This window comes from Bombina bombina, chromosome 10, assembly GCF_027579735.1.
Source record: "Bombina bombina isolate aBomBom1 chromosome 10, aBomBom1.pri, whole genome shotgun sequence".
Classification (NCBI taxonomy): Eukaryota; Metazoa; Chordata; class Amphibia; order Anura; family Bombinatoridae; genus Bombina; species Bombina bombina.
Window position 1 is genome coordinate 210,268,100 of NC_069508.1, and position 20,299 is coordinate 210,288,398.

Genomic DNA, 20,299 nt, shown 5'->3' on the forward strand with positions numbered 1-20,299 from the left:
CTTAAATGACTCTAAGTATTTATCCATACAATTTGCCGAGCATTCACTGTAGTATCAACAATAGTTTCGAATATTTAAAGGGGGGTTAAGAGTGTCTATGTATTTTATAAGTTTTACTTTTAATGACTTTTATTTTTTATTCCCTTGTCTAAACATCATGACTGATGGTGCAATGGAAGTGCAAAGGTGAAGGATTGTGAACCGTGCCTTGGTGGTTGGAGAGAAGTGAAAAGGGAAGGATTAATAATTACAGGGATGAGGTGATGTGAAAAAAAAAAAAAAAAAAAAAAAAAAAAAAGTGAATTATTGGCTGTGCTTATAAAGAAGTGGGATCAGTGCCTTAGTGCTTGTGGTAAAGTGAGAAAGGGCGGATTGGTATGGAAGTGAGGTGATAATAAAAAAAAAAAAAAAAAAAAAAATATATATATGTGTATATATAATCAAGCAAAAGTGAATCAGTGACGGATGACAGTCATGGTGGAGACAGGGAGATGACTATCGAATGATGAATACGCTTGCAAATTTGTTTACTCCCTTTGAACTAAAAGAGGGAGACAGTGAGTCTAGTGCCCTTTTAATACAACTATAAGTATGATGCCCCTTTAATACTTTAAATTCGACACCAACTAAGAACTATTATGTCGTTGGTGACAGTATAAACACAGCATGCCAGCCCTTCTCTAAGTGAGTTATACCCAGCCTCCAGGAAGTTTAGTTAGATGAGGTAACAATTTAACCATACAGTCAATTTTTAAATAACCAGATATATACAAAAGAACAATCTTCATCCCCGTATCAAAGAAGCTGAGTGATATTATGAGTCTTAGGTATGCAAAACCACAATCCAGGATACCACACCTGAAGTATAGTGAAAGAGTTACTTTCTAATAACTCCCAAAAAGCCCAGGGTCGACAGAGAGGGATAGAATTGGTTTTCCACTTTAACACTCGACTTGCGGCCCAGTCCTAATATGGCCCAGAGTACTCAGTTCACATTTGACCTTAAAAAAAGAAGGTAACAGTACCTGGCCCAGTTTAGGGCGATGAATAAACTTTACTGACGATCAGAACCAGGATTCAAAGCCTTCAGTTTCAGGAGCGTACCAGGAGCTCCTCTTACAGCACCTTTGAGATGGAGGTAGAAAACAGAGCAGGCCTGCCTCAGCAACCAGATAGCTCAAGGGTGAACCAGGCAAGGAGAGGATGCGGCAATCGTGGCAAGTAAACCCCCCCTCTCGCAGCACAGGTGGGAGGGGAGGAAAGGAACACCGTTCCAGCGTATACGAGGCAAAGAAAGGCAGCAGTGCCGAGGGCCGTGGCAGGAGGGCCCCCCCCCTCTCGCAACACCGGTGGGAGGGAGGGGACGGAGCACCGCTCCTAGTCCCTAGTGTAGGCTCCAAAGCAGAGGCACAAACCGCTCGTGATTTCCAACACGGTTCCCGGAGCCACTCCTATCGATCCACAGGCAGATAGCCGCTTAGCGCCAGGTGGTGAGTTCAACAGCCAGGTGCAGATCCCATCCAAGGCAAAGGCAGACCAGGTAAGTAAGAAACACAGTAGTGCCGATACGTGTCAGATAGATCCCCTCTTCTGCAGTAATAGTAAAGGAAGAGGGGCACCGCACCACTCCCGTGCACGCCAAGCAGCGAGAGGACACAGCCACACCGGAGGCCGCGGCAGGTAGGCCCTCCCTCTCGCAACACCGGTGGGAGGGAAGGGACAAAGGCGCCACTCCTGCTCTCTAATATCGGCTCAGAAGTAGCTTGTATCGAGCCGTATTTCAGCACAGGGAGTCTTTCAGTGTTTTCACTTAAGCCTGGTGTGTCACAAGTTTGCGGCGCTCTGTACAAGGCAGTGTATCAGCATGTGAGTCTAATCCAGAGGGAGACGTACAGTCAGATTGATTTTACCCAGGTGCTTCACTCCTATGGCTCTGGGAGAGAGAGGGTTAATCGGCTTCGGAACTAGATTGTATCTAGATTGATATCAGGGATCCGCCATAAGATTGCTGTCAGCCCCCTTCCCCATATGTGGGTAACAAGGGGGGAGGTAAGTCTCTGATTAGGTGTTACTCTAGCCCAGAGGTGGTAGGGGCGTATAGAGTCCTTCAAACATTCTGTGCGATGTTCTGGCACTGCTGGAGTATCGGTAGCAGAATGCTGCTGCTAGGTGAGCCGCCTTAGGTCCAAGGTTTTCGGCACAAGCTTTCTCTGCCAACAGCTCACTGGGAGTCAGGGAGCAATCATTTGCGTGACCTTCTGCTATTGCTCCTCGCCCGGAACTCCGAGCATGACATTTTAAGAATCTTTCTAATTTACTCCTATTATCACATTTTCTTCATTCCCTTGGTATATTTATTTGAAATGCAAGAATGTAAGTTTAGATGCCCGCCCATTTTTGGTGAACAACCTGGGTTGTTCTTGCTGATTGGTGGATAAATTCATCCACCAATAAAAAAGTGCTGTCCAGAGTCCTGAACCAATAAAAAAAGCTTAGATGACTTCTTTTTCAAATAAAGATAGCAAGAGAACGAAGAAAAATTGATAATAGGAGTAAATTTGAAAGTTGTTTAAAATTGCATGCTCTATCTGAATCACGAAAGAAAAAAATTGGGTTCAGTGTCCCTTTAATTGTATGCTCTATCTGAATCGAAAAAGTTTAATTTTGATGATTGTCTATTATTTTATTTACCCAATAATTAAATTTAGTGGGAACATATTAACATTCAAACATTATTTGATAAAAACTTAGTGTGATGTGTTCTAGGTACATCTAGATAAAAGACTGAAAGGACTAAAAAGCCAAGGGGGTCAATTTATCAATGCCTCAACCTCACCACATGCACTCTATTAAATACACTCCCTGTACACCACTGACACCAATCTCCATTCAACGTCTTTATTTATAAAAAAAAACTGTCAAACTCACGACTGTCAGGCACAAAGAGCATCGTACTATTGACAAATAGGAAGCATTGATGGCGTGGATTTCACTATATATCAAGTAATCTACCCAGAATTGTATATGATCCTAATCACATGACCATCACATGACTTGTGTTGTCATACAGTTTTTACTCTGTACACCATTTTACTTACAACATTTATTTTTTGTCTGTGAATAAGAACAGTTCTCTATATAATATAAAATATTAGTTATTTGTTGTTTTCTTGAAATAGCTATTTGTATACAAGTACAAACAATAAATCTTACATATATTTACTTTTGTATATAGATAGATAAATAGATATTTAATGTTTTTTTATTACAAATGAGAGGACAAACAGTACCTAACTATACCTTTCTGTGTTGCTAGACACACCCTTTTATAGCCTAGTAACATCCCTGCGATTCCCTTTGATTCCTATGGTATTCACATGCTCAAAGGTGGCAGATTGAAAATCAGGCTCACTATGTCAATCGAGACATGAACGTACCAGTTGAATGTTTAATAAATTTTAACTTGGTTGAATAGAGTCGTATGTACAGGCAGATTACCAGTAGTACGCTCAAATAACGCAAGCATCGATTTGCATCAAACTAATATCGCCGGAGCGTATAATACAGCGAATTGACCTACATTTTTCTATGTTGATGCATTGTTAACTTCTGCATTTGATTTTTGTGCTTAAAGGGGCAGTACACTGTAAAATTGTTTTTCCATTTAATGTATTTTTAATGACTTGTTATACCAACTGCAGAGTATAAAATATTTGAGAAATTGCATGTTCAGGTTTATTTGTGTACATGAAGTAGCTGGTTTGTGCTTTTAAACCACAGCCTATCACAATGGGTTGAGCTTCAGGTAATATCATATCTAAGTATGTTATCACTTTGTGTACACAGACTTGCTTCCTTATCTTATATTTGTCTGGAACATCAAAGCTCAATACTTAGAGAGAACAATGGACAATTATCATTTTATTACTTAATTATCCTGCCCTCCACTGAGAGTGTAATTTCTTCTGCTGGCTGGGGTTACTTAGGCTATTCAATAGCCTAGACTCCAGTATAGAAACGTTCAGTATAGGTGGCTATACCACAGGCTAAATCAGCTTTTTTAAATGCTTAAATAGGAGTAAAGGAGCTACTTGTAACCAATTCAATACATTCTAGCAGGCAAAATGGATCATTGGGAATAATTTAATGGGGAGAACATTTTTGGGTGAACTGTCCCTTTAATTTGATGTGGAATTACAGCATATTCATAGCTGAAGCTTTAATAAACTGACCCTAATGTCTGTTTTGCACAAGACACATTTTTTCAGCGATAGTTATTTTAAAATCATTTCAAATAACGTTATGAGGTTTTATAAACAGAGTCTCTCACAAAGAACCATTAACATATAACTGATTGCATTAATCTAATCCCTAAAGTGATCTGGAAATTGCTTCTCTCATATGCGTAAAGACATTTTTCTTCTTTGTTATAAATATGTTTATCTGTCATTATTAATATAGTGGATCCGATGTCTGGAAGACCTTGCATTGATTTTTTGGATAACCCTGAAGGATGGAACACTCATTTTACCATGACCAGTATATTATTAACTATTCAGGTAGGATCTTGTTTTTAGTATTTATATAAGAATGGTTTACTATAATAAAATATAGTTCTTTTAATTTGTTAATGTGTTGTTCAGCTTTTTAAAAAATGTATTACAGTATTCAAGATATAGCTTCTAATTATTGTTATGTAATGCTATAATTTTCTTCACTTATAATTATTTATTAACTAAAAATTCAACAGTTATATTTTAGTTGAAATAATTTTATTGAGCACAAATCAAAATGAATAGTATTCAAGATGCAATCAAAGACATTTCAGCATTATACAGGCTAGTAATGTCCGCATTTCTCTAGATGTTGTTTAAAGTCCCGTGGCAATGCCAGTAAAATTATTTTTACTTCATTTTGTGACTCATTTTTGTGAATTACAAAGTATAACCAACATAATAAAAACAAAATACAAAAAATGTTAGTCACTTAACACAATATTTTGTTAATACAATTGTAGAGGGATATAGTTGTCATCGCCAAAGGGAAGGGCACACACGCTCTCCCACAATTCTTCCCTTCTAATGTTTCTCATTGACTCATAGGGGTCAATTTACTAATGTGCAAGTGGACGGACATGTTACGATGTAGCTTATCATGTCCGCTGCACATCGATAAATGCAGACAGCATACGCTCTCGGCATTTATCATTACACCAGCAGTTCTTGTGAACTGCTGGTGCAATGCCGCCCCCTACAGATTCGCTGCCAATCGGTCGCTAGCAGGGGGTGTCAATCAACCCGATCGTAATCGATCAGGTTGATTTCTGTCCACCGCATCAGAGCAGGCAGCCAGGTTATGGAGCAGAGGTCTTTAGGCCGCTGCTTTATAACTTCTTGATAACTCGCGGGAAACACAGGGTTCGCCGGAAACACGGGACATCAAGCTCCATACGGAGCTTGATAAATTGATCCATTAATCTTTCCCCTCTCATCTTCCATGACTACCTTGAAATTCAGACATTATGACCTTTGAGCGACCAGTAGAATCAGACCTTATTGAGAGAGTCACCTGTGTTCTGTGTGCAGCTGTTTCATACATTGCATAAGTACTCCTAATTCTAGTCAGAACCTCTGACTATTCTGGTGTCCCTATTTTCCAATGTTTGGCTATACTCGTTCTGACAATAGTAAAGATAATTCTAAAAAAGAATTAATGTTTGGGTTGTACCTACTATCCTTTGCATTTAGTAGGGCTTGCGGGGCCGTCACTGAGATTTGTTCCTGCTAGTAATTTACTTAGTAAGTCAGAAGTTTTCAACCAAATTTCCTTAACTTTAGGGCATTCCCACCACATATGTATATAAGTTCCTTTAGTGTGGATTCCTCTGTAACAATTTTGGGAGCTTCCTTTGTTCGAGTGTGCCATCTGTGTTGGGGTGAGAGATCATCTATAAACCGATTTGATAGAATTTTCCCTTAGTTCAGCACTAAGGAGGCCCTACCAAGATTCATATGCCAGCTTGTTCCACTCATCATTGGGTATGTCTTTTGCTAAATCTGTCTCCCACCTAGGCACAATGGGGGATTTATAGTTGGTTTTTGCTGTTTGGATGTCTAAGTATATGTATGAGATTACTTGTTTTGGTCTATTTGAGGTACTGCAATATCTTTCCAAAGAAGTAATCTGACCTACTCTGTAGTGTGCATTATATTTGTGCAAGGCCGACATGATCTGTAGATGTAGTTGAGTAAAGGTTAAGGGTATCCCTTTGTGTAGAAAATCTGCCACCCTATAAAGGCCCTTGTTTTTCAATTTGTCTAGAAGTATTTTGCTACCTCCCGGAATCAAGATTTTTGAGGGCCTGACCCTGGAGAATTTTGGTAATAGTTTATCTGATTTTGTAACTTTATTCCATTGTTGTGATGATAATATTGCTGCCTGAGGACTGAACCTATTTCCCTCTTCTAATCTACTAATGTCCTAGAGGAGGTCCTCCGATGAGATCAGTCCCCCATGGCTGATTCTAGCTTGGGCCAAACAACATCACACCCCCTCCTGCCCATTAAAGAGTTCGGAGCCAGTCTGGCTCCATTGTAGTAATCCCAACAATTTGGTACTCCCACTCCTCCTAATTGTCGGTGTCGGGTAAGGACTTGGTGAGAGATTTTTGCTTGTTTATTTCCCCTCAAAAAGCTAACTATCACTGAATGAAGTGACTCTAAATCTTGTTTGTTGACTTTAATTGGCAGCACTCTGAACAGGTACAATAACCTAGGAAGGATATACATTATAATGGAAGAAAGTCTCCCGTACCATGAAAAATTGTGTTTCTGCCACTTGGAAATATCCTTTCTGATTGTTTTAAATAGCGGGGTGTAGTTTGCATGGTATAATTTGTTGTAATTAGATGTCAGCTTGATACCTAAATATTTTATGTGATCTTTAGCCCACCTAAAATCAAAATTAGTCTCAATAAGTTTAATCGTTTGTCTCAAGATATCTTATGATAGGGCCTCACACTTATCTATATTTATGTTAGATCCTGAGATAATTGAGAATGTGTGTATGATGTCCTATTCCTTAACTTTAGGGTATTCCCACCACATATGTATATATATTCCTTTAGTCTGGCATCCTCTGTAACAATGTTGGGAGCTTTCTTTGAGTGTGCCATCCGTGTTGGGGTGAGATACCATCTAAAAACTGATTTGATAGAATTTTCCCTTAGGTCGGCACTAAGAAGGCCCTACCGAGATTCATATGCCAGCTTGTTCCACTCATCATTGGGTATGTCTTTTGCTAAATCGGTCTCCCACCTAGGCACAATGTGGGATTTATAGTTGGTTTTTGCTGTTTGGATGTCTAAGTATATGTATGAGATCTATTTGAGGTACTGCAATATCTTTCAAAGGCAGTAATCTGACCCCCTCTGTAGTGTATATTATATTTGCACAAGGCCAACATGATCTGTAGATGTAGTTGAGTAAAGGTTAGGGGTATCCCTTTGTGTAGAAAATCAGCCATCCTATAAAGGCCCATGTTTTCCCATTTGTCTAGAAGTATTTTGCTATCTCCCGCAATCAAGAATTCTGAGGGCATGACCCTGTAGAATTCTGGTAATAGTTTATCTGATTTTGTAACTTTATTCCATTGTTGTGTTGATAATATTGCTACATGAGGACTGAACCTATTCCCTCTTCTAATCTACTAGTGTCCTAGAGGAGGTCCTCCGGTGAGATCAGTCCCCCATGGCTGTTTCTAGCTTGGGCCAAACAACATCACACCCCCTCCTGCCCATTAAAGATCTCTGAGCCAGTCTGGCCACGTTGTAGTAATCCTACACATTTGATACTCCCACTCCTCCTAATTGTCGATGTCGGGTAAAGACTTGGTGAGAGATTCTTGCTTGTTTATTTCCCCTCAAAAAGCTAAGTATCACTGAATGAAGTGACTCTAAATGTTATTTGTTGACTTTAATTGGCAGCACTCTGAACAGGCACAATAACCTAGGAAGGAGATTAATGGAAGAAAGTCTCAAGTACCATGAAAAATTGTGTTTCTGCCACTTGGAAATATCCTATTTTAAATATCAGGGTGTAGTTTGCCTGGTATAATTGGTTGTAATTAAATGTCAGCTTGATACCTAAATATTTTATGTGATCTTTTGCCCACCTAAAATCAAAATTAGTCTCAATAAGTTTAATCGTTTGTCTTGGGATATCTAATGCAAGGGCCTCACACTTATCTTAGATCCTGAGATAATTGAGAATGTGTGTATGAAGTCATATATGTTGGGCAGAGATATCAATGGTTTTGTCAAAGTCAGTAAGACGTCGTCTGCGAACAATGTCATTTTGTGGGATATTCCACCTACTTCTAATCCTGTGATATCAGTAGCTTAACGGTTGGTCTCTGCTAGGGGAGATAGTGGGTATCGCTGCCTGGTTCCGTTTAATATATTAAATGATTTTAAATGGTGGCCAATTGCTCTGACATGAGCTGTGGGTAATGAATATAGTGTTTTGATAGCTGAAATAAAAGGGCCGTCAAGTCTTATTTTACCTAATACTGAAGTCATGTAATTCCAGTCCACTCTGTCGAATGCCTTCTCTGCATCCAATGATAATAGCAGAGAAGGCACCCTATGAGCTCTGAGGTAATCTATGACTGAAACCATTCTCCTTAAATTACCTGGGGCTTCCCTATCTTTAATGAACCCTACCTGGTCTGGGTGTATCAAATCTGATAAAAATTTGTTTCAATCGGTTAGATAAAATCTTAGTTACTATTTTAATGTCCTGATTGATAACAGAGATTGGCCTGTAACTTGAGCATTGTTTTGTGTTTTTCCCTGGTTTGGGAATCACTACGATTTTTGCCTGGAGAAGGTCCTTAGGTAGTTGGTGACCTTCGAGAATATGATTAGCAAATTGTGTCAGGTGAGGAATCAAGGAACTAGCAAAGAGTTTGTAATATTCACCGGGTAGACCATCTGGTCCCGGGGCTTTTCCTGGCTTGAGGTCTTTGATAGCCTGCGAGACTTCATTATGTGTGACTTTGGCATTTTAATCTGTCGTTGTCAGCTTCTGAAATTTGTCTCAAGTCAGCTCTATCTAAAAAATTATCTAAAAGTTTAAGTGTCTTCAAGTTTCGTTCTACTTTTTTCCCATCATATAAATTACTGTAATAGGATGCAAAAGAATCAACTATTTCTTGGGGGTGAGATGTGTCCTGACCATCAGGGTTTCGTAGGATTGGTATAGAAACCACAGTGTAGTTATCCCTAATCTTTTCACCAAGTATTTATCTGGTTTGTTGGCATACAAGAAATAGTTTGTTTTCAATCTATGGGCTAGCATCACTGTTCATTGAAAATTGTGTTTAATCTGTGCCTTTTCTCTTGGAGCTCATGTAATATAGTGGAAGATTATGTCTTTTTGTTGTTGTTTTTTCTAAGTTCTCTATATCAGTATATAATTGGGAAGTGATTGAATTGGTTTTGTTTTTATAGTTTGATTTTTCTTTTATTAGCAAACCCCGTATTACCGTTTTGTGGGCTGCCCAGACTGATATCAGACTTGTTGTAATTACTAGATTTATCTTCCAATATTCCCCCATTTCTTGGATTGTGATTTTGTTAACCTGTGGGTCTCTAAGACAAGAGGGGTCATATGTCCACAATTGTGTTCTATTGGGGTCCCGTATTCCCTTTAGTAGGATTTGTGTAATATAGTGGTCCAACCAGGTATAGGTATGTATGTTAGCTGAAAGGAGAGTTGGTCTGAGTATTTGGCTAATTATAATATAGTTTAGTTTGGAGTAGCTGTTATGGGCTGCAGAGAAATATGTTGTTTCAGTTGTAACTCCATTAAGTGTTTTCCACAAGTCTATCAAAGCGTAGGGGGACCATATTTCAAAGATTTTATTCACTACTGTTCTCAATCTGACTTGTTTTTTAGTGGGATGTGGATTTGGGGTCTATTTTAATGCTTGCAAATCAATATTAAAATCATCAGCCAATATAATCCTCATTTGTGACCCGTTTGTTAGGAGGTAGGAGAAGTTTTGAAAGAATATGTCTTGTTTCTCGTTTTGGGCATATATGTTGCAAAATAAGATATCATTTCCCTAGATCTGGCCATACACCAATAGGTATCTTCCCTCTTTATCTGATATAGTTTTAACGTGATTGAAATGTAGTAATGAGTGTATCAAAATAAACACTCCCCTTTATTTTTTAATTAGTAGTAGAGTGAAAATGTTGTTTGAATTCCCTGGACCAGTACTTAGGTATGTGAGGTTTTATGAAATGAGTTTCTTGTAAATATATAACTTTTGCTTGGAGTTTATTACAATGGGTTAATGCAGTGCATCTTTTGATGTCATAGTTCAGGCCTCTCGCATTGTGGGATATTAAATTAATTGTTGGGAGGGCCAGGTTTAAATTCTATTTTCTAGAAGTAAGCAGTAAGAAAGCTTTAGTGAACCCCTACACAAAAGGGAAAAATCCCTGCTTCCCCAAAGAGTCTAAGTTGGAAGGTGGAAGAATAGGCATATTCCTTATAGTGACTATTACACAGTAGAACAAATAAAAAGCATAACAATTGTAACATTAGAACGTTAGCAACAACATGAAGAAAAAAACATTTATACATATATGAAAAATAATTTGAGGGTTAGTGCAGTATACACAAGCTATACATAGCAAAGCTTAATGGCAATTTAACTAAATAAACATATAAAATACATTCGGCTAGATTTAGAGTTTCGCGGTAGCCGTCAAAACCAGCGTTAGAGGCTCCTAACGCTGGTTTTGGGCTACCGCTGGTATTTGGAGTCAGTCAGGAAAGGGTCTAACGCTCACTTTGCAGCCGCGACTTTTCCATACCGCAGATCCCCCTACGCCATTTGCGTATCCTATCTTTTCAATGGGATCTTTCTAACGCTGGTATTTAGAGTCGTGGCTGAAGTGAGCGTTAGAAATTTAATGACAAAACTCCAGCCGCAGAAAAAAGTCAGTAGTTAAGAGCTTTCTGGGCTAACGCCGGTTCATAAAGCTCTTAACTACTGTGCTCTAAAGTACACTAACACCCATAAACTACCTATGTACCCCTAAACCGAGGCCCCCCCACATCGCTGCCACTCTATTAAAAAATGTTAACCCCTAATCTGCCGACCGCACACCGCCGCCACCTACGTTATCCCTATGTACCCCTAATCTGCTGCCCCTAATACCGCCTACACCTACATAATATTTATTAACCCCTAATCTGCCGCCCCCAACGTCGCCTCCACCTACCTACACTTATTAACCCCTAATCTGCCGACCGGACTTCACCGCTACTATAATAAATGTATTAACCCCTAATCCACCTCACTCCCGCCTCAATAACCCTATAATAAATAGTATTAACCCCTAATCTGCCCTCCCTAACATCGCCGCCACCTAACTTCAAGAATTAACCCCTAATCTGCCGACCGTACCTCACCGTTACTCTAATAAATGTATTAACCCCTAAAGCTAAGTCTAACCCTAACACTAACACCCCCCTAAGTTAAATATAATTTAAATCTAACGAAATAAATTAACTCTTATTAAATAAATTATTCCTATTTAAAGCTAAATACTTACCTGTAAAATAAATCCTAATATAGCTACAATATAAATTATAATTATATTGTAGCTATTTTAGGATTAATATTTATTTTACAGGCAACTTTGTAATTATTTTAACCAGGTACAATAGCTATTAAATAGTTAATAACTATTTAATAGCTGCCTAGTTAAAATAATTACAAAATTACCTGTAAAATAAATCCTAACCTAAGTTACAATTAAACCTAACACTACACTATTAATAAATTAATTAAATAAACTACCTACAATTATCTACAATTAAACCTAACACTACACTATCAATAAATTAATTAAATACAATACCTACAAATAAATACAATTAAATAAACTAACTAAAGTACAAAAAATAAAAAAGAACTAAGTTACAAAAAATAAAAAAATATTAACAAACATTAGAAAAATATTACAACGATTTTAAACTAATTACACCTACTCTAAGCCCCCTAATAAAATAACAAAGACCCCCAAAATAAAAAAATGCCCTACCCTATTCTAAAATTTAAATAGAAAAGCTCTTTTACCTTACCAGCCCTGAAAAGGGCCATTTGCGGGGCATGCCCCAAAGAATTCAGCTCTTTTGCCTGGAGAAAAAAAACATGCAATACCCCCCCCAACATTACACCCACACGACGAATGAAGGTTCCTTTAAGGGACGTCATCCAAGATGGCGTCCCTCGAATTCCGATTGGCTGATCAGCCAATCGGAATTAAGGTAGGAAAATTCTGATTGGCTGATGGAATCAGCCAATCAGAATCAAGTTCAATCCGATTGGCTGATCCGATCAGCCAATCAGATTGAGCTCGCATTCTATTGGCTGATCGGAACATTGATTTTATTTGTAGGTATTGTATTTATTTAATTTATTGATAGTGTAGTGTTAGGTTTAATTGTAGATAATTGTAGGTATTTTATTTAATTAATTTATTGATAGTGTAGTGTTAGGTTTAATTGTAACTTAGGTTAGGATTTATTTTACAGGTAATTTTGTAATTATTTTAACTAGGTAACTATTAAATAGTTATTAACTATTTAATAGCTATTGTACCTAGTTAAAATAAATACAAAGTTGCCTGTAAAATAAATATTAATCCTAAAATAGCTACAATATAATTATAATTTATATTGTAGCTATATTAGGATTTATTTTACAGGTAAGTATTTAGCTTTAAATAGGAATAATTTATTTAATAAGAGTTAATTTATTTCGTTAGAGTTAAATTATATTTAACTTACGGGGGTGTTAGTGTTAGGGGTTAATACATTTATTAGAGTAGCGGTGAAGTCCGGTCGGCAGTTTAGGGGTTAATTATTGTAGGTAGGTGGAGGCGACGTTGGGGGCGTCAGATTAGGGGTTAATAAATATAATATAGGGGTCGGCGGTGTTAGGGGCAGCAGATTAGGGGTACATAGGGATAACGTAGGTTGCAGCGGTGTACGGAGCGGCAGATTAGGGGTTAATAATAATATGCAGGGGTCAGCGATAGCGGGGGTGGCAGATTAGGGGTTAATAACTGTAAGGTTAGGGGTGTTTAGACTCGGGGTACATGTTAGGGTGTTAGGTGCAGACGTAGGAAGTGTTTCCCCATAGGAAACAATGGGGCTGCGTTAGGAGCTGATCGCTGCTTTTTTGCAGGTGTTAGGTTTTTTTTCAGCTCAAACAGCCCCATTGTTTCCTATGGGGGAATCGTGCACAAGCACGTTTTTGAAGCTGGCCGCGTCCGTAAGCACCGCTGGTATTTAGAGTTGAAGTGGCGGTAAATATGCTCTACGCTCCCTTTTTTGGAGCCTAACGCAGCCCTTCTGTGAACTCTAAATACCAGCTGTATTTAAAAGGTGCGGGGGAAAAAAAGCATGCGTTAGCTACGCGGGTCGTTACCGACAAAACTCTAAATCTAGCCGTATATATTTTTAAACAAGAACAGTGCTGGGCTCTAATAGAACCCATATTCAGGAAATGATACACTCAAATGGGCACCAGTTGGTGCTTTTCAGGTTTTAAGCTTTTTCCTTTAAAACTTGGTCCAATTTGACTTTCGAGACGACATCTGTAGATCCTTGGTTAAGTTCGACTTCACAGGGGAGTCAATTTATTGTATATCCGGTTCTTCTAAATCTAGATATTTGCAAACCTCAGGAATGTCTTGCTCCGATTTGAGAGTAATCAGTTTGCCCTCTTTGGATATGTGTAGAGCAAAAGGAAAACCCCATCTGTATATGATTTTATGTTTCCTCAGGAGAAATATAAGCGGGGGCAGAGCCTGTCTGTGTTGTAGAGTCCTGATGCATAGATCCTGGTAGAATTGGATGATGTTTCCCTGGTATTTGAAAGTTGGGTGTTGTCTGGCAGTCGTCATTATTTTTTCTCTGTCAGGGAAGCGTAGCATCTTGACAATGACATCCCTGGGTGGTAGTGCTTCCTTGGGTCTAGGCCTCAAGGCCTTATGGGCAGTGGTGTCACTAGGGTTTGTGTCACCCGGTCCACCCCCCCCCCCCATTTAATTTTTATTTTTTACTAATGTTACTCTGAATGTATTGTAATGGCAATAGTGACAATAACAACATTTCTGGTATTTGTTTGGGCTTTATTATTTGTTATTTGTCTGTAGTCATGCTGCATATATTGCTTTACAGTATTTGTCCCTAGTAAGACTACATGGCATGCATGCATATAGTATTATTATTATATTATATTATTAGGCATGCACGCCATGTAGTCTTACTAGGGACAAATACTGTAAAGCAATATATGCAGCATGACTACAGACAAATAACAAAGAATAAAGCCCAAACAAATGCCAACAATAAATCAAATACACGGCACCATAATTAATTTATATTGAATCCAGCCAGGCATGAGGTATCCTTGTAATTCAGCCACTCTGAAAGTGCAAAATACTGGTCCAATGCATTAATGTATATGCTCTAAGCTGATTCATGCCCATTATTTATGGGGTTAGGTTTCTACTTCAAGGTACTGGGCATTTTGGGAAACTCAGGGCAAGTAGGGGATGCACCATAAGATTTATAACCCATGCAGTAGGTTAGTGCACTAGGACTCCAAAATCACTGTACAAAAATATTTGGGGCAGGCAGGACTGGTACGGAGGGAGGGGGGGTTATCACGAAGCACCTTCCTAAATACCTACCACCACCTACCATAATAAATACATTAGGAACATTAATTCAAAACCTTTAATCATCTTGCTAGCTATTCTCGCACCACCTGCAAACCAAGCTTATTACTACGGATTTACAGCCTCTGACTTTCCGACCACATTATGGCAAAGCAGGCAGATTATGGGGCTGTCATAGTCTCGCTACAGGCCCTAGAAAAGAAAATGTGCTTGCAGTTTGCCGAGCGATTTCTCAAAGCCAAACCTCCAAACACTCACTGAAATTATCCCAGGACCCATGGAGACTCTGCAAAGTGACACCGGGAATATTTTGGATCCTAATCAGCTTCCCTCTACCACTGTAGCGAATATGGTCGAACGCAGATCAGTGGCTTTTCCCACATTCGACACAACGCCACCTCTATCACTGAAAGCTCAGCTCATCAGAGAAACTGCCATATGGAGGGAAGTACCTGCTGAGCGGTTAGTGGTGTGTATGTGCAGGGATTCATAGCTAGAAACAAGAGGGAATACCACAAAGATCGAGAAGTTCTGGAGAGTAACAGGAACAGATTTAACTTATACTTCACTTTTCTTCAACCCTCGAACAGGAATTGGATAACTCACTCCCCCCCCCCCCCGACTGGTAGTCTAGGTTTGCTGGGATTTTGTCCGGGACTCCTGCAGGTTGTCTACTTTATTTTATAATGTGCTTATTCTGGACATTTTATTATATTGGACATTTTATCTAATTTCACAGTTTGTGATGAGTCCATTTTTCTTTCACTGTATATTGTTGCTGTTTGGGTATTATTGTCTGTATAGGCCTTCAGCACGGCTGTCTAGGATATTAGCCTACCCACTCAGGTCTAATTATCTCATTAGCTCTCATAACTGGGCAGCTGAGAACTATGAAGAGGGCCTCACACTCCTCATGGCACAATTGAGTATTACCCATATTTTTATGTTTACATATTTTAGTTCTCAAAAGGGATATTGTGTTTAACCTGATAGAGAGTTGAGAGTCTTCATAGAGCCCGTCAAGCCTCCAATTCAATAACCTCATAACGCGCTCAGAGTAGATCACAGTCTCCTCATGTGTTGCACAAACGTTTTCTCCTTACCTATGGGATATTGCTGGATTGACATAGATTAAGATGTAGCCGGTTGGAGGAATAATATGCCTCATTGATGTACTGCCTGCGGACGGGACAGTGCATTTTAAGCCTGACACCACTTCCCTCTTATACATTAAATCTAGTAGAATGTCACTAGTGTATATGCAATAGTTTTCAGTACTATGAGAATTTAAGTGATGGCTAAGTATATCATCCTGAGGGAAAATGAGATTAGGACTAGTAATAGAATCTCTCACAAATTGGGTGGCTCACCTTATAGCTATACATATAACTATAATATTACCCTTTTATGAGGCCGAAATACAGTATTCAATAAGATGGGTTGCTTTTGTTATTAATGTTTACAACTGAGAATAAGCTATGCTCAAGTTTCCTATATCATAATCAATGCTCAGCATTAGCATCCTATGTTAGACAATGCTTGAACACTTTTAAATGCTTCTGATGCTTATGGGAGTTGTGAATGTTACTGTAAAATATCGCAGGGCCATAGGTATACACATTAATAGAATCTTACTCTTCTATGAGGTTGTAACATAATGTTTAAAATGGCGGTTTGCTTTTTATATTACTGTTTATAAATGAGAATATTCTATGCTCAAGTTTATCATATCACAATTAAAGCTCAACATTAACAGCCTATTATAGAAAATACTATTCATAAATATTTCAGATGCTTAAATCAGTTGACAATCTTAACTTAATTTACCATTGGTCCAAGAGAGACCATTTTATTCCCTCTAGATAACATTTTAGGTTACATGAGAGAGTGGCTTTTTATCATAACAGGAGAGGGAGTTACAATAAAGTATAAAATGAGCTTTCAGTTTAGCCTGTTACGTATAAGTATAGAGATATCACCTTGGGTTTTCTCACTACACAAGACTATATAACTTACTTGTGTACTCTTATATAATATTACAATCTAAGAGAATGTTTTTGAATGCCTATTGTAACATATTTATTTGAAGATGTTTTGCCAATGACCTCAATAAAAAAACGTATTAAAAAAAAAAGAAATCTACTCTAGATACCGTATTACTTGTCATTATACTGTACATACGCGTGACGTACTTGGTACTCCTAAGGGGGAGGCTGTGTCATTAGACTCTAATTAAATGGACCAAGAATGTATCAGACACACAGGGGCCCATTTATCAAGCTCCGTACAGAGTTTGTGGGCCCGTGTTTCTGGCGAGTCTTCAGACTCGCCAGAAACAGCAGTTATGAAGCAGCGGTCTAAAGACCGCTGCTCCATAACCTGTCCGCCTGCTCTGAGCAGGCGGACAGACATCACCGCAATTCAACCCGATCGATTATGATTGGGTTGATTGACACTCCCCTGCTGATGGCCGATTGGCCGCGAGTCTGCAGGGGGCGGTGTTGCATCAGCAGCTCTTGTGAGCTGCTGGTGCAATGCTGAATATGGAGAGCGTATTGCTCTCCGTATTCAGCGAGGTCTGGCGGACCTGATCCGCACTGTCGGATCAGGTCAGCCAGACTTTGATAAATTGGGGCCACAGTGTGATTGTGAGTGAGTGCACAGTAGTTTTATTAACTTACCGGTAAGATCCGGATTCCGGTCCCCAGTTTAGATGTCATTCTGATCCCCACAAATTGCTTGATGAAAGCCAGTCGCCTGTTGTACGCTCTCTTCCTCCTCACTTGCGCAGTGGTATGTGCGTAGCACTTGCTCTTCCCTCCTAGCCTGTTCATCTCCGGTCACGTTCCTCCTAGTGGTGCAGCATGTGTCAGCAATAGTTGAGGAACATGACCGGTCTAGAGGGGAGGACTCAGGGATAGACTAGTCTGGGAGGGTGTGAGCTGAGCTGAGGCAAGCAATGGCTGGGATCTCAGATGGTGGCTGCCAGTGGTGGGGCCATGATGAGACCGTGAGCCAGCTGCCATGTGTGGCAGTGGGGGGGGACGGGTACATGCACGGTGCACTGACTTTACGCTTGCGGCAGCCACAATCAGCCTCAGACATGTATTTGTATATAATTATACTCTCACTAACTCGAGTCTCTTACTTACTACTAGTGACGTCTACTGAATAATAAAGTGTTATATACAGTAATATACAGCTTGATGGTGTCACTCCCCTTAGGGTGTCATCGGATGCGGTCCGCACCCCCCTATTGACGCCACTGCCTATGGGCTCTTTCCATCAAGAAATCGGATTCATCATTATCCCCTGTGATAGATCGAAAAAGCTGCGTCAGGAAAGAGAGTAGCTCAGCTGCTGGTATGCTCTCTGGGATTGCTTTAAGTCTTATATTCTGTTTCTATTTTTGATGTCCTCCATCTTTTCATGAAGGTCTATGAGCTGTTGTTGTTGTGTAGTGATAGATTCTGCTGTTTTAGATACATCCTCCACTAAAGCTTCTTGGTTGCTTTCTATTACTTCCACTCTGTCTCCCAAATCAGAGATATCCTGTTTGATTTCTGCTAGGCTCCTCACAGTTATTAAGCTCCACACTTTCGAGTTGCTTGTGGCCTTTTGCTGATTTTAGATAGGAGTCCATGGCTGATGGTTTATGGGTCTTGTCTGATTTGGTTAACTTTTTAGATGCCATGGTCACTTAACACATTTTTAAATATCAGGAGAATCAGGAATATGATGAAAGAATATCCAGACCAGTATGAGTGGATTATGTGTTCAGTTAGGTTAATTGTGATCTTCAGTAGTTGATCTTTTCTTCCCCCAGTAATCTTGTCTGTCTCAAAGTCGATTAGTATCCCTTCCTTCTGATAGCTTTGGGGTTAAATATTAAAGCTGTTGTTTAAATATCTACATTTGCTTCTATACAGTTAATTGTGGAAGTCTTTAATCTCTATCTTGTCATTGCAGTATAAGACACACTTCTTTGTCATATTAATTTATCTCCTTCTGGAATCATCATTTTCTGCAGAATGATCCATCTGTGTATGTCCGTAAATTTTTGGGGATTTAATTGTACCCAGTCAGAGAAGAGTAGACTGATCCTTAATATTGTGTCTGGCCTAGCGCTCACTCGTCTCCCCCTCTGTTTAAGACCTGCATCATGTGAGGCCTCCGGTCATACCAGAGTTTATTCATGCTCGTTTCTGCATTTTTTGTTTGGATCCCCCACACTCTTCTTACCATCGGCATCTCTTGTTGGATCTATGATTAGCCAGGAGGATGGGAGTGCATTATTGTTATTGTTATTGTTGGACTCGTGTGCAGGCTTTCCCTGCTGACTAGGCCGAACAGTGGCGAATCTAAATAATTTATCGCCAGTTGCATCTGCGTGATCTCCTTCACACCATTGCCTCTCCAGCTTGTTAGGAGGTGCCTGCTTCTCTTGGGGATTACCTTGGTGACCAGGTAACTATATTATTGCCAGTATAATACTGCTCTTTATACGGAGCTCCTAGCTCATATGACCGTCATGGAGCTCGGTCAAGCTGCACCCCCAATTATTTATATTTGTGACATTTAAAATAATTGCACAATGGTGCATTTCAAATTAGAAAAGATGCATTTTTGCAAACTACTTTCATTTGTAAAATACTCCTGAAGAAAAAAAAAAAAGATCACAAATCAAGTCTCTGCATTCACTAAAAAAGCTTATTGTTATGAACCCCACTCCGTTGGGTATGACTAGCACGCTTTACCAGTTGTTATGAAAACCAATCACATGCTCACAGTTGCTGTCAGAATGCTTCTTACCTTAGCAAAACATACCTATCAGACAATGAATGTTAGCAGGAAATACGTATTAGCCAATGAACGTTAGCAGGAAGTACCTATAAGCCAATTAACGTTAGCAGGAAATACCTATTAGCCAATGAGCGTTAGCAGGAAGTACCTATAAGCCAATGAACGTTAGCAGTAAAAACCTATAAGCCAATGAACATTAGCATGAAATACCTATAAGCCAATGAAAGTTAGCAGGAAGTACCTATAAGTCAATAAACGTTAGCAGTAAATACCTATAAGCCAATGAACGTTAGCAGGAAACACCTATAAGCCAATGAAAGTTAGCAGGAATAGCTTTAAGCCAATGAACATTAGCAGTAAATACCTTTAAGCCAATGAACATTAGCAGGAAGTACCTATAAGCCAATGAACATTAGCAGGAAATTCCTTTGAGTAAGGTGATCAGACTACCATATATTTTATGGACAGTCCTGAATTTGGGCAGTGTATCCCTTTTTTTTTGTTTACATACAGCCCTAAAGTGGGCAGTCACTCTCACTTTTTAAAGGGCTAAACTATGCTGTCCTGAATTGTCCTGAATTTGCCAGAATGGGTTTCCTGTCCCTCGTCCCAGTTTGTAAATGACAAGAACCAGCTTAAATTTCAACAAAATCTGCTGCCTTTAGTCCAGCAGAGTTTGCTGTTGCATATCACTGTTTTCTTTCCACTGTATACTGGGAACCT

At 39.2% G+C, this 20,299-nt stretch overlaps 1 protein-coding gene across 1 annotated transcript in view; it reads left to right on the forward strand.

Annotated features, from left to right (window-relative positions):
• Nucleotides 1-20,299, forward strand: part of UBE2U (ubiquitin conjugating enzyme E2 U) — a 169,010-nt gene that overhangs the window by 37,053 nt on the left and 111,658 nt on the right. Inside the window, exon 5 of the mRNA XM_053693081.1 lies at nucleotides 4,462-4,559. Coding sequence (XP_053549056.1) covers nucleotides 4,462-4,559 — 98 coding nt within the window. The remainder of the gene's footprint in view (nucleotides 1-4,461; nucleotides 4,560-20,299) is intronic.